General features: G+C 41.1%; 1 protein-coding gene across 1 annotated transcript in view; it reads right to left on the minus strand.

Moving 5' to 3' along the window:
• Positions 1-14,795, minus strand: part of skila (SKI-like proto-oncogene a) — a 51,468-nt gene that overhangs the window by 13,763 nt on the left and 22,910 nt on the right. Inside the window, exon 3 of the mRNA XM_034183498.1 lies at positions 792-887. Within this exon, the coding sequence (XP_034039389.1) occupies positions 792-887 (96 nt within the window). The remainder of the gene's footprint in view (positions 1-791; positions 888-14,795) is intronic.

Raw genomic sequence — 14,795 nt, forward strand, 5'->3', positions numbered from 1 at the left:
AGAGAGGTGGATTTGAGGGTAGAGATGCACATTTGTGACCAGAGGATCTTCAATTCAACTCCCCTTCAGACTCACAAAGGTGCCTTTGAGTGAGGTCCTTCATCCTCAGTTTGCTCCCAGTGTGCAGCGGAGCACCTTGGATGTGTGTATTTGTGTGAGAGACCGCAAACTCAAAACAGGAGATTCAACTTCTATGTCATTTTATCTATGTATAATATAACACATTTTACAGACTACCATATGTTTACACCAAAAGCACAGTTTTTACTATTATTACAATCCCGCATCTCCTGTTTACACATATATTTACTGTAGAATATTGTTAACTGTATGTAGATCACCTTAATGTTTCTTTTTTGCTATATGTAACACTTGCTTTAACAATGTAAACGTATGTTTCCCATGTCAATAAAGCGCCACTGAAATAAAAAATTGAATTGAGAGAGAATGGGTGAATGTGAGGCATCACTGTAGAACACATGGAGTGTCTGCATCAGATGGAAACATGTTATAGAAACGCAGTCCACTGTCTGCACTTTGCATGGTGATGGGGGAGGAGAAGAGCGAAACCTTTCTGCAGCTCTGCTCATTTCCTGACAGGTCAGAGAGGAGAAGTGTGCTGGTCTGAAAGGGTGAGCAGGAGGCATGTCTATCTGTGGGGGGAGAAGTGACCCTGAGAAATGACCTCCGTGTAAAGGAGGGGGAAGGGGAGAAAAGAAGGGTAACCATGGTAGGAGGTGAGGGAGACAGTAGATGGGTGAGGACAGAGGTGGATGGGTCAGAGGACTGACCTTTCTCGCAGAGTCTGTATCGGTCATCTGGTTGTTGGCTGGGCAAAGCTCTGCTGAAGATTTCCTCACCTGGGTCTCCTCTTTGTCCACAGCCTTCTGGAACACACAGACATAAATGTTAGTGGCGTGCACAACCCCTTTCACACATGCACTCTAGTCAGGAAATGTTCCTGCTACTATCTGGGACTGCTGTACTTAATGTGATATCAGGCAAGCTGTGATTACAATCTCCAGCAAAAAATGGCAGAATTACCACACTTAAAGGATGTTACTGACAGACGAAGTGATGCCCATCAGCTAGTTCACCCAGCTTTTTGACATTATAGTAAATAAATTCCAGATAAGATGAAATTTTTTGTTCAATAGCTGAACGTTCTGGCTTTGCAAAAATGTTTCACACTTGGGTTAACTGTACAAAAAAAGAATCTGTGCACAGTGTACGGTAGAGAGTTGAACACTCAGGATTATAAGAATAACGCAGGGGTGGTGACAAAGCGGTTAAGTGCACTTACATGCAGTGCGGAAGGTTCCCAGTTCAGACCCCACCCCTCCCCATTCTCCATTATGGAGTTGCGTCAAGAAGGGCATCTGGCGTAAAACTTGTGACAATTCAACATGCAGATCCACTCGGATCTGCTGTGGCAACCTTGAGTGAAAGCAAGGGAGACATCGAAGGGACTTACTGTTATAAAAGTAGACATCTCTGCAGCAGGAATGTAAGAGGGTCAAAACTTAAGGAATGAAGGGAATTGTGCCCCTTCCCCAATGCTAAAAAAAGCCATGCATTTTATTTATTAATTTATGGAATTAAGGTGTATATTTTTGAGCCAATAAAATAACACACTTCTCCTGTTATATGGAGCATGCAAAAGAGAAAAAGGGCGAAAAACAAGAACTGATACTGTGATCATGGATAGGAAAGATAGAAACAGATGGTACTTGAACAGTAGGAAATAAAGAGTAACAGCATGGGGGGGGGGGGGGGGGGGGAATTATGGAGAAAGTGCAATAATGCGAACAATACAAGTGAGCTCCAGCCAGAGCCAGGTATGATACAGTATTGCCAAAAACGAAGATGGCAGTAGAAAGAGGAAGACTGAATGAGCCTGCTGAGGAATGAATAAAACACAGGAAAACTCAAGCTGCTAGTCAACATGGCTACAACATAATCTGTCAGTTTGCTTCTGTGTGTGATTCACTGGCATACATGCAAGGCACCAGGAGTCAGCCTTTCACTCAACGAGAAAACACTGAAATGTCAATGATTCATTCTGTCAGCTTTGTGCCTTCTAAACCTCATGGATTCAGTAAATACTGATGGTGCAACTAGTTGTATATTTCAGAATGTGGGTGTTTTTGAGAAAACCCAGGACACGTTCACTGTGAGGCCACAAGCTGATGGAGCTGATGATTATCTATGGCAGATGCACACAAACACACATTGAACCCAACTGACAGGTAGCACAAGTGCCACAGGAACAATACTTTCTAGCATTGCTTTCAGAACAGCTGAATACCCCACAGGAACAGAGAGAAGGCAAGAGAGATGCTATGACAAGGAGGAGCCGCAAAGACATAAAAAGAAGTGTACGTTTAGGGTGCCTTTACACCTACATTGTTTGGTCTGGAGCTTTGGACTTTTCAGTTTGGTGAGAATCATAATAGCAGATGTGAAAACTCCTTCAGATTATGGTCAGGATTCAAAGGACCAAAATTTGGTCCAAACAAAAGAGGTGGTCTCGGACCAGATCAAACCTAACTATAACCTGACTTGATTTCTGTACGAAAATACTTTTTGGACAGTTTGGACTTTCAGACTAATTACAGGAAGTTCAGGAAGGTTATCATCACCCATTAAATGGCTGAAGAAGAAAAAACAGAAGCAGTAAAAATGAGCCATGGAAGCACATGGGGAGTTTCTAAAATTGCAATTTGGTCAGAGGTAGAAAGAAGTAAAAGTCAACTTGAAAACATGCATAATTTCCCCCCCCATTCAAAAGGAACTAAATGACAATGCCCTTAAACAACCTCACAACAGTGAAGCTTATTTATTAGGTTTCATTTATACATGTGTCTACAAGAAAGCCGTGCGCGTTTATCTGGTTTTGGAAAAGTGTGACCATGAAAGCTAGTGATCTCAAAAGGATAGCTAATGCCTCGTTTACACCAGACTGAGACCTATCTAAGACCTACAAGATCATGACATTTTGTCAACTCTCACAAGTGTTGGCTAGTCTCCGTTGTGATGTTATTTGCGTTTACGCCAAGCTTGCATTGCGACTGAATAGTGAGTGAAAAATAAGTTAATATCCGCGATCATTGATGCAACCCCATGTAGAGTCAATTGAGAGTGTACGAGGACCTATAGGATCAAGTTGAGAGTGAGTTGAGACGTGCGAGTTTATCGAGACTGATTATGAGACCCATGTATCTGTTAACTAGTCACACAACTTGTGCAAGTGTTTTAAACAGTTCAATACACTTGCACACCTGTTGGAGAATGATGGGGACCAAGAGGGATCTTTTCCGACCACACAGACCCCATTGTGACCAGCCTGCAACCTCAGTGGGAGTCAATGAGAGTGACGGCAATCAGAAGCCATTTTTTGATTGTAACTCTGTCGTGGACTCGGTGTAAATGGGGTATAATGTTAGCACTGCTAATTGTTAGTGATATCTATGCTTGCCTGCTTATTGACTGTGGGTGGGAAAATGAAACAATCAAAAAACACAAAAGTGATGATGGCAATCAGATGTTTAAAAACAGCCATGTCAAGCGTGTGGAACTTGGAAATGTCAAAGCTTACAAAGTCACGTGAAGCCTGAAGCAACATTAGAGAGCAGGATGAAATTATGTGGGGTTGCTGTGCACAACTTCAGGGGAAGGAAAATTAGCAGGATGTGGTTCTGTTGCAAGGTATGCATATTATTTATTACTTAATTTGTTCAGTCTGGTTTACACTTACTGGGTGTATTTTTAACACTAAAGCTGACTGTCAATTTTTGCAATAATAATAATAATAGTGCCCCCCCGCCCCATGGTGCTTTGTAGGTGACTACATTTGTGATAGGGAGAATTACTCTGACATCTTGCTATCAACTAAGTAAAATTAGCGCCAATTACTGGTCTCAACAAAATGCTGTTGGTGTGGAACTGGAACATGTTCAACAGACCCAGTCTCTGGACTCAGTTCATATTGCTTCTATTTCTGATGTGCATACCTTCTTTTGTATGTAGGGGATTTCCCCATATTTATTTACAAGGATAAATGAATGAGTATGCATGCAAATGTAAAATAGCAGTGCCCATATGCGTAGGCAAGGTCGTCTGTGTAGACGAAAGTTTGTTGGTTTACAAGGACGTGTAGTTGTTTTCCTCCCCATCAGAAAGGCAGCGCTGCAGCAGCAAAAAGACAAAGGAAAACAAGGACTAGAAGAAGGAATGAATGTAGAGAATTGACAAACAACAATACAAAAAAAAAAAAAAAAAAACACTGCAGTGATGGTGTGAAGGTAGGCTGGGACCTCACAGCGTGGAGTTCCTCCAATATCAAGATTGGTGCATACTACATGTGTGTTTATGGTGTGGGCAGCAAGACAATTCGCTGGCTACAAATCGCTTAATCTGGAAACAGCCCTTGCCCACTGTGTGAGTGTGTTACAAACACAGAGACAGGCACGGGTGGAACCTGACATTCAATTTGGATCACCCAGATTTTTCAATCTGCTTGACTGAGACAACAGCAGATTCTTTGTTGACAGCTGACATTTCATTGTAAGTTATTACAAACAGTGTGCAAGATTAACTGGTTCTCTTTATGTGGCAGGAACACAGACAGACAACTGTGAGTTTTGAAGACACTCCAAAGAAAATCCACCACAATACAGGATGTAGAGGCACTGCTCTCGTTTTTTCCCCTCTCTCAGTCTTGTCCCCCAGTGTCTTTTCCTGGTCATTCAGCATGTGTTGTGTCACCCTCCCCCGCCTCCCTACAAGCCTGATTAACTGAATAATAGAGGGATTGCATGTGCCAGTGCGCATGCCCCGTGTCGCCGACCGAACGGTCCCCACTAAAAATGGCTCCCCCCTCTGCCTTCACTGCGCATGCGTCATCTTGGAGCGTCAACAGCAATTCACAGAGTATCGCCTCACTTCTTAAAACTGCCCTCCAGTCATCATCTATCTCAGCGACAGATATCTGAAGCTTTTGTACAACAATCATTTCCACATAAAATCAGCATTATTTCATAATAAAAGATGGGGGAAGGATCAGAGCGCCACAGCAGCATGTCAGACTCAGACGTGCAACTGTGCAGCATGTTATTTCGGAGCGTCAGCAGTGCTTCACCGATTGTTGCCTCGTTTCTGCTTAAAACTGATTTAAAATAATTTAAGAGGTTTTACTTTGTCACCTGATGGTTAATAATCATATTATTCCCTTTGATCGCTTTGGGTGTAGACAGTCAGACTTAGAAAGTTAGACTCAGATGTGCTGCTGTCGTGTTCTGATCGGTCCTCATCTTTTATTACGAAATAATGCTGAATTTATGTGGAAATTATTGTTGTAAAAAGCTTCAGATATCGGTCGCTGAGATAGATGATGACCGGAGAGCAGTTTTAAGCAGAAACGAGGTGATAATCAGTGAATTGCTGCTGACGCTCCGAAATGACACATGCGCAGTGAAGGCAGGAGGGACGGAATTCTAGGGGGGGGGACTGTTCATTCAGCAACACCAGCATTCTGAGCGTGTGTGTGCATCTGCAGTAGGCACACATCTCCCACAATCACCTGCATCACCAAAATTCAATATGGGGGGTATGCAATCCTCCTATTGCTCACAGCCACACGCGAGTCTGGCACCATGCCCCCCACAAACATACACACAAAATAACTAATTTTGAAGGGACGCCTGTTTGCACGCATGTAGACAAACCTAAAACTGTTCATTCATTAGGTGATTGTCAGGAAAATAAGGGAAAATTGTCTTGAACCAATGCATAACTTATTCTTTTTACTTGAAAAGTCTGATTTTAACCTAAATTGTTTTCCATCATGGGAAGGCTGGCTCATATTGCTTTTTATTTACTTTAGCCTGGTTTTAAATCAGTAGTAACTTGTCTGGTTTTTAAATTTATATTTCTGTATTATTTTAAGGTATTGTTTGTTTCCAAAAAGAGACATCTCATTGATGATGAATGAAATCAAACATAAACTGCATTACTATTACATTGGTGCTTTTAATTAACTGTTTATCTGACAACTGAAAGTTCAACCCCACACCCCGCCTGATTCACATTTGTAATTTTTACAGCTGCTCGTTGCTCATTATTATTACTGTGTGCAGGTGTATGGTATTCCCAATCTCTATCATGCCTTCGTTCCACCAATCACCCTGCTTTATTATAAAACATCCCAGGCTGCTGCTCCTGCCTAATCTGCACTAATGAGCGAAATAATGCACAAAACACCCCAGTATCCAGCCTACTATCTAGACTGAAGCTAGCTTTATGACAATGTTGATTAGCATTCCACATGCTCATATGAACTGTGCCCTGTTGTTCCTAATCACGAGCAGTCCACCTGCTGTTCCAGACACACACAGTACCACAGCACTACGTTTTATCCCGCCCACAATACAGCTACGTGCTCTCAGCTATTATCAGATGATGGGTTTTGATTGTTTTCACATTATAACAACTTCTCTCAAAAAGTTTTCCTTTTCAGATGTAGCTTTTAAAGAATGGGCCATTCTAACCACAGTTATTATTGTGTGTAAATAATTTAATAAATAGTAAGGCTAATGATGAAAATGCACCCTGAATGATGTGAGCATTCACTGCTATGCATTTTGCTGTAACAAAGAAGTGATTAGGGTTGCAACTGACAATGTGTAGGGCTGCACCTAATTATTGTCATTATCAATTAATTGATGAGTTGTTTGGTTCTTAAAATCTAAAAATTGCAGAATGTTAAATCAGTGTTTGCCATAGCCTAAAATGGTGTTCTCAAATGTCTCATTTTGTGCACAAGGGGACTGGAAGCACTTCAGGCTTGCTACAAACCTATCTGAGCAAGCTATCTGATGAGGTGATGATCTTGTGGTTAAGCGGTGGGCTTTAGACCAGAGGATCCACGGTTCAAATCCCTGCCAGACAAAAAAAAAAAAAAAATCACTAAGGGCCCTTGGGCAAGGTCTTTAATCCCCAGTTGCTCCAGGTGTGCAACTGAGTGCCTTGCATGGCAGCACCCTGGTGTCAGTGTGTGTGAATGCGAGGCATCATTGTTAAGTGCGTTGAGCTTGTGGTGGACATTCAACATGTAATGGACATAATTAACCATATCGAGTGTGTTTTCTGTTTGGTATGTGGTAACACGCCCAGATGTGCAAAGCACATACCAAAGTGTCACCACTGGTGCTTAGAGTGTGTCCCATGTTCTGCAAGTGTTAACACGTCGAAGTGTGCATATTGATGTTTCCTGTCTCGGCCCCTACATGAATAATTGGCAATGTGTATTCCTGCTATGCATATAACCTAGAACCCAGTTTTTCCACAGGCTGTGTTCATGTTCACGTGCAGCCTGACTGAGGATTACGCCGACCGCCTGCGCTTACAGTCAGGTGTCAGGGGAGTGCTGAGACGTGAAAAAATAATTACCCAGGAAAACAGAAAGGGATACACTAAATTTGACAATCTGCATGGTGGTGAAGCGACATTGTACTTAGGGAGAGCCCTGTACTGTTGTTGTGTAAAAATGCAAAAGTACTTTATCCAATTATTTAATTAATCGCCAGAATAATCAATAGAATGCTCGATTACTAAAATAAGCAATAGCTGCAGCCCTACACGTAATTGAAAATTTTATTATGTTAGTCCAATTATTTCTCTTTGAATAAATTAATACCTTCATCCATATAATGCCTAATGTTTCACTGAAATTAACAAACTGGTTTAAGAGGACTTGTACTCACAAATCTCATGGATAGATGGAGCGATTCCTATGTACCTCCATATAACAATGTAACATTCAAAGGGAGAGAAACTCTGGTGAGACACGAATCACATGTTAAAAAGGCCTATTCTACAACTTTATTTTGTTTCTTCAGCTGCACTGTTTGACAGGAGTCATCTGTTCTTCAGAAGACACATAAGTTCTGTGAACTCAGTATTATTCCTGGATAATTTATGTGAACTTCTACAATGTCCCATTTTCAGAGTTTCAGTATTACAACCCCTGGCAAAAAGTATGGAATCACCGGCCTCGGAGGATGTTCATTCAGTTTAATTTTGTAGAAAAAAAGCAGATCACAGACATGACACAAAACTAAAGTCATTTCAAATGGCAACTTTCTGGCTTTAAGAAACACTATAAGAAATCAAGAAAATAATTGTGGCAATCAGTAATGGTTACTTTTTTAGACCAAGCAGAGGGAAAAAAAATATGGACTCGCTCAATTCTGAGGAATAAATTATGGAATCACCCTGTAAATTTTCATCCCCAAAACTAACACCTGTATCAAATCAGATCTGCTCGTTAGTCTGCATCTAAAAAGGAGTGATCACACCTTGGAGAGCTGATGCACCAAGTGGACTGACATGAATCATGGCTCCAACACGAGAGATGTCAATTGAAACAAAGAGGATTATCAAACTCTTAAAAGAGGGTAAATCATCACGCAATGTTGCAAAAGATGTTGGTTGTTCACAGTCAGCTGTGTCTAAACTCTGGGCCAAATACAAACAACATGGGAAGGTTGTTAAAGGCAAACATACTGGTAGACCAAGGAAGACATCAAAGCGTCAAGACAGAAAACTTAAAGCAATATGTCTCAAAAATCGAAAATGCACAACAAAACAAATGAGGAACGAATGGGAGGAAACTGGAGTCAACGTCTGTGACCGAACTGTAAGAAACCACCTAAAGGAAATGGGATTTACATACAGAAAAGCTAAACGATAGCCATCATTAACACCTAAACAGAAAAAAAACAAGGTTACAATGGGCTAAGGAAAAGCAATCGTGGACTGTGGATGACTGGATGAAAGTCATATTCAGTGATGAATCTCGAATCTGCATTGGGCAAGGTGATGATGCTGGAACTTTCGTTTGGTGCCGTTCCAATGAGATTTATAAAAATGACTGCCTGAAGAGAACATGTAAATTTCCACAGTCATTGATGATATGGGGCTGCATGTCAGGTAAAGGCACTGGGGAGATGGCTGTCATTACATCATCAATAAATGCACAAGTTTACGTTGATATTTTGGACACTTTTCTTATCCCATCAATTGAAAGGATGTTTGGGGATGATGAAATCATTTTTTCAAGATGATAATGCATCTTGCCATAGAGCAAAAACTGTGAAAACATTCCTTGCAAAAAGACACATAGGGTCAATGTCATGGCCTGCAAATAGTCCAGATCTTAATCCAATTGAAAATCTTTGGTGGAAGTTGAAGAAAATGGTCCATGACAAGGCTCCAACCTGCAAAGCTGATCTGGCAACAGCAATTAGAGAAAGTTGGAGCCAGATTGATGAAGAGTACTGTTTGTCACTCATTAAGTCCATGCCTCAGAGACTGCAAGCTGTTATAAAAGCCAGAGGTGGTGCAACAAAATACTAGTGATGTGGTGGAGCATTCTTTTGTTTTTCATGATTCCATAATTTTTTCCTCAGAATTGAGTAATTCCATATTTTTTTCCTTCTGCTTGGTCTAAAAAAGTAACTGTTACTGACTGCCACAATTTTTTTTTCCTGATTTCTTATAGTGTTTCTTAAAGCCAGAAAGTTGCAATTTGAAATGACTTTAGTTTTATGTCATGTCTGTGATCTGCTTTTTTTCTACAAAATTAAACAACTGAATGAACATCCTCCGAGGCCGGCGATTCCATAATTTTTGCCAGGGGTTGTATCCCCGGATAGGTTCTGTGAACTTCTACAATGTCCCATTTTCAGAGTTTCAGTATTATACCCAGACTATTAGCATACATGACATTTCTGTAGCACAGACATAAACTGAGCCAAAACATGTATTTTGTGTCTGTACAGCATGAGTGCTGTTAATTCCAAAAATAACCAGCTGCTCATTGTACTACACAGGCATTCATGTACGTAAAAATTACAATTTTGCACTCAGAGTGTAAATGTATGTACTTAAAAACTGCAGTAACTTTTCTTTTTAATACTGTGAGCTACATTCAAGTGCCTTAAACACAAAAGACCATTTCTGCATCTGTGTTGCATCTATTTTAAGCCTCATATTTAATTTACTGTTATTAACACCTTCCAGATGTAGGCAGGCATTGTCTTGTCTGATTGTGTGAACAGAAATCAGGAGGGGAAAAAAGAGATGTCAAACTTGTCCATGTACTTACCAATTAGGCATTTTTGGCCAGTTTGAGTGACATTTGAAATTCCTTTGAATTCTTTGGTTTGTATTCTATAATTGAGCAATCTAGCACAGCTGCAACTGTCTCAGTCCTGAAGAATCAATTTCTGACTGGGGCTAAGGCTTTCAACTACATAAAACTTTGACAACTATCCAATTTCTGTGCAGAAGAAGACTGCAGAGGATACGAGTCCCTTTCAGTGCTCTACTCTAGACTCTACTCATCCCCAAAGAGAACAAGAGGAATCTTTTCTCTATGATCTGATTTGCCTGTGTAATTTAGAGTTCAGCTAAAACCCCAGGCGCACAGATAGACACACAGTTGCGGACATAATTTTACATTAAACTTAGTGAAAAACAATTTTTCACACTGAATTATACGTTATATATTTAAATAAAATTAAATAGAGAGACCCTTTGGCTGCTCCCTTGTTTTCACTCGGGGTCGCCACAGCAAATCCAACATGGATCTGCATGTTGAATTGGCAGATGTTGTATGCCAGATGCCCTTCCTGACGCAACTCCACATTACATGGAGAAATGTGACATGGGTGTTATGTGTCGGACGCAGCTCGGAGAACCGACCAGCGTTTGAAGGACCCAGTATGAAATAAGCAGAGCACGGTACAAAGGCTAACTGAATTTAATACATAACAGTGATACAAAAAATAACAAAAGAAAGTGCGGTCTGGCGTGGTGCGCTCCCAGCAGCACAAAACGGTCCGGAGCCAGAAGCTGTTCGGACCCAAGGACCCCGCCGACACCCCCCAGGTGGCCGCAACAAACCGAGTCTGTGAAAGAAGGAACCATTATGTGAGTCCACACTCTACACACAGAGAGAACACTTAAAGGTGTACAAACAGCAAACACTTCCTGGCTTGATTACTAATCAGCTTCCCAGCCTGCAGGCATGGAACATCCAGTTCACAAAACTCCACTGCAGTGGAAGCCGATACATGACTAGCATACAGCTCAATATAAAAAGGTGTGAGGGACACCACATTTACTGACTGTATAAATGTTAGTCACAAAATCTAACGTACCTCAGGAAGTGTGCTGACGAGCGTGAGACCTCACCCCCTCCTCTGTCACAGACCGTGCATCAAACCCTGGACGTTCTCTGCATCCACTGATGATGAGATGGCTCCCGAGTCGACGATCTCACCCGTCTGGTCACAAGGTCGAGTCTCTGGCCAATACACACTGTATACTCCAGTCTTAAATGCCACCATGTTCCAATCCATATAGATGCACCTCAGCTGTGAGTCCTGACGAGCCGCAGGTGATCAGGGTGAGGTCCTGATAACCTCAGCAACACAGCCACTCAGTCCCAAATGCAAGCCACCTGGAAGGAGAAACAAAGGACAGAAACAAAAAGGCAGCCAGGCCCCCCCAGCCATATAACAATGGGTGGGATTTGAACCCGGAACATTTAAATAAAGTAAACATAATATTAATATACATATTGTTTAGTAAAGATGCAATATGCACAACAGGAGGAAAGTGAATAAGGATTTTAAGGAGGGCAACCATCTGGAGGTTAGATAGGCAGAGTTATGACCAGGGGATCCTCAGTTCGATTCCCCATCAGACAAGAAAAAATAATAAGGCCACATGATTCAAGGTCAAAAGTTAAACAGCTTACATGGCAACACCCTGACACTGGTGCGCGCGTGTGTGTGTGTGAGAATGAGTGACTGTGAGACATCACTGTAAAGCATTATGAGTTTCTACATTAGATGGAAAACAGCTATAGGGCCCATCCACACGTAGACAAGTTCAAGTGTATCCACAAAAGTTCTGTCTTATATCGATGTTTCATCCACAGAGAAGCGACATTTTCAAAGCCCAAAAATGCTTCTTTTTTTAACGAGTCCCAGAGTGGATAAATCTGAAAGCGCCACCTTTGCACTTTCGTGTGTACAACCAAAATGTAGCTTTTGTGAAAAGAGGTTGTCATAGCCCCGCCTCTCTAACCTCAGCCTTAACCCTGGCCGCAACATGTCAGGTAACAAAAACGACGGCGGACAACAGACTTGTGTTCATGCTACAGAAGCTACTGCAATTTTTGGGGCTACTGCAGCAAAATCTGCTGAAAATGAGCAGAAAATGGTTTTGCCTTGTAGTTTAGTCGACTTGTAATACACTGCAATTCAAAGCAGAAGTTCGATTTTATCTTCGGTCCACAGCAACATCTCAGTTTTTGGTCTTGCTTTAGTATTCGTGTGAGCCATCAAGGTTTATGCACATGCTCCACATCTTCACTGTTTTTTGTGGGAGCGTTACAGTGCCACATACAGGCCGGACACACATACTACAGCGTTTTCAGTGGTTTTCTGTGTAAGCAGATATTTTTTGATACAGTGCTGTGTTTACAGGACACTTTTTGAAAATGACAGAAAAAGATTGTATAGGGAAAGTTTCATTTCCATGTGGACAAGGCAATAGATTTGAAGGCCATTTGCCATTTTAAACAAGGGGTATTTAAATGTGTGATCGCAGCACTGCACAAAGAAACAAGTCCTGGGTCAAGCTGTCATCAATCACATCACATGAACATTCCAGATGCCTTCTCCGTGCATACTATAAACACTGACTGAATTATACAGTGTACTACAAAGATGTGTATGGCAATTAATCCATACACAAAAAATTAGGTGAAAATCAAAATCTGTGTATCCTACCTTGCCCAAAACACTATAAAAACAATTACACCATGTTACTCCAGTGAACTGAAAAGCTTAGGAAGCAAATTTAAACTCTGGCAGTTAGTAGTTTCAACTGAAGAACTGTACAATCCTGAAGAAATCTATGGATATAAGTTATCACCAGCATCAGCACTCTGTCTGTTCCTTTATTATAAACTGGTAGCACAAGTTGATGAATCAGTATGGCACTGATAAGACAAAACTGTAAAATCCTGCATGGCATTTCACAGAAAAACACAGCCAGTCTCAACAAGCTTAATAGTAAATCTAATCTAGGACACAATAAAGAGTGTGGCTGACCTTTCATCCCACACCACCAGGAGTCTGTGTATGTGCTATTAAAATCTAATTAAAATCTCTTCAGTGCTGATATATGTTACAGCCTTAGTGTCAATGCTTTTGTGGGAGAAAAGAAACAAAAAGAGGAGATGCATTTTGGCCATGGCAGAAACACAGAAACTCAGAAGTATTCTAAACAAAACTGTGTGACCCTGCCTCCTTTGTCCTCTTGGACAACCCCTCGTAGCTGTTCATACAGCTGGTATTTAGGAGAGGATGGGAGTGGGTGCATAATGGTGGTGGTCAGCAGTGGAGCACAGAAAATTCTCCATTTCCCCCTCTTCTTTCTCAGGCGGAAAGCAAGCAACCTTTATTTGGGTGTCTGTTCATTCTGTCTCAGACAGAGAGGTGGGGGGGGAGCACAGTCACCCACAGAGACAGTCAGTCACGCCCTGTCTGTTTCTAGACCACATCCTGTTCTGTTGCAATCCTTGACTGTGTCAAAGATCAAGCTACAGATCTGCTATGATATAGTTCCTTGCCAAAATTCGCAACAGCACAAAACTGAAGTATCTCAGCCTCTTCCATGTTTACTGCAGAAATAAACTTTGCTCTCTTGTCCTTTCATTAAACCAGGGACTAGCAATCTTTTCAGGAGCTTTTTAGTTGTTTCACACAATGTAACAAGAAGTGTAGATCCTGAACCACTTTCATTCCCCACTCCAGGGTAAAGTACAGGGACATCTTGGTATAGAATAAGACTGAATAAATCACCAATTAGATGCAATCTTCCTCCAGTCCATGCAAGCAGCCGTCAAACAAGATAAATTCAGACATAAGACAACACTGTGGTCAAATGCAAAACACAACTAAACTATGGGCTGGCACGAAAGGGCAAGTCATCATTTCAAACTGAAAAAGTATTTCAGAATGTCAAAAACTCAGAATACTGTAGGGCAAAAACAGAAAAATCTAAACCTGAACCAGTATTTCAAAGCATTAAGAGAACACAATAATCAAAGCACTTTTGTCATATGAAGCAGTTGATGCTTATATGTAATGCATGTAATAGCAACTAGGGACGCACCAATTCACATTTTTTCACTTCCGAGCCGAATACCTGAATTTGGCTATCTGCCAATATTGATACTATTCCAATACCCGAGCTCTGTTTGCTTTAATATTATTATTACAACCCCTGGCAAAAATTATGGAATCACCGGCCTCGGAAGATGTTCAATCAGTTGTTTAATTTTGTAGAAAAAAAAGCAGATCACAGACATGACACAAAACTAAAGTCATTTCAAATGGCAACTTTCTGGCTTTAAGAAACACTATAAGAAATCAGGAGAAAAAAAAATGTGGCAGTCAGTAACAGTTACTTTTTTAGACCAAGCAGAGGGAAAAAAATATGGGATCACTCAATTCTGAGGAAAAAATTATGGAATCATGAAAAACAAAAGAACGCTCCAACACATTACTAGTATTTTGTTGCACCACCTCTGGCTTTTATAACAGCTTGCAGTCTCTGAGGCATGGACTTAATGAGTGACAAACAGTACTCTTCATCAATCTGGCTCCAATTTTCTCTGATTGCTGTTGCCAGATCAGCTTTGCAGGTTGGAG

The sequence above is a fragment of the Thalassophryne amazonica genome, chromosome 12, assembly GCF_902500255.1.
Source record: "Thalassophryne amazonica chromosome 12, fThaAma1.1, whole genome shotgun sequence".
In the NCBI taxonomy this organism is placed as follows: Eukaryota; Metazoa; Chordata; class Actinopteri; order Batrachoidiformes; family Batrachoididae; genus Thalassophryne; species Thalassophryne amazonica.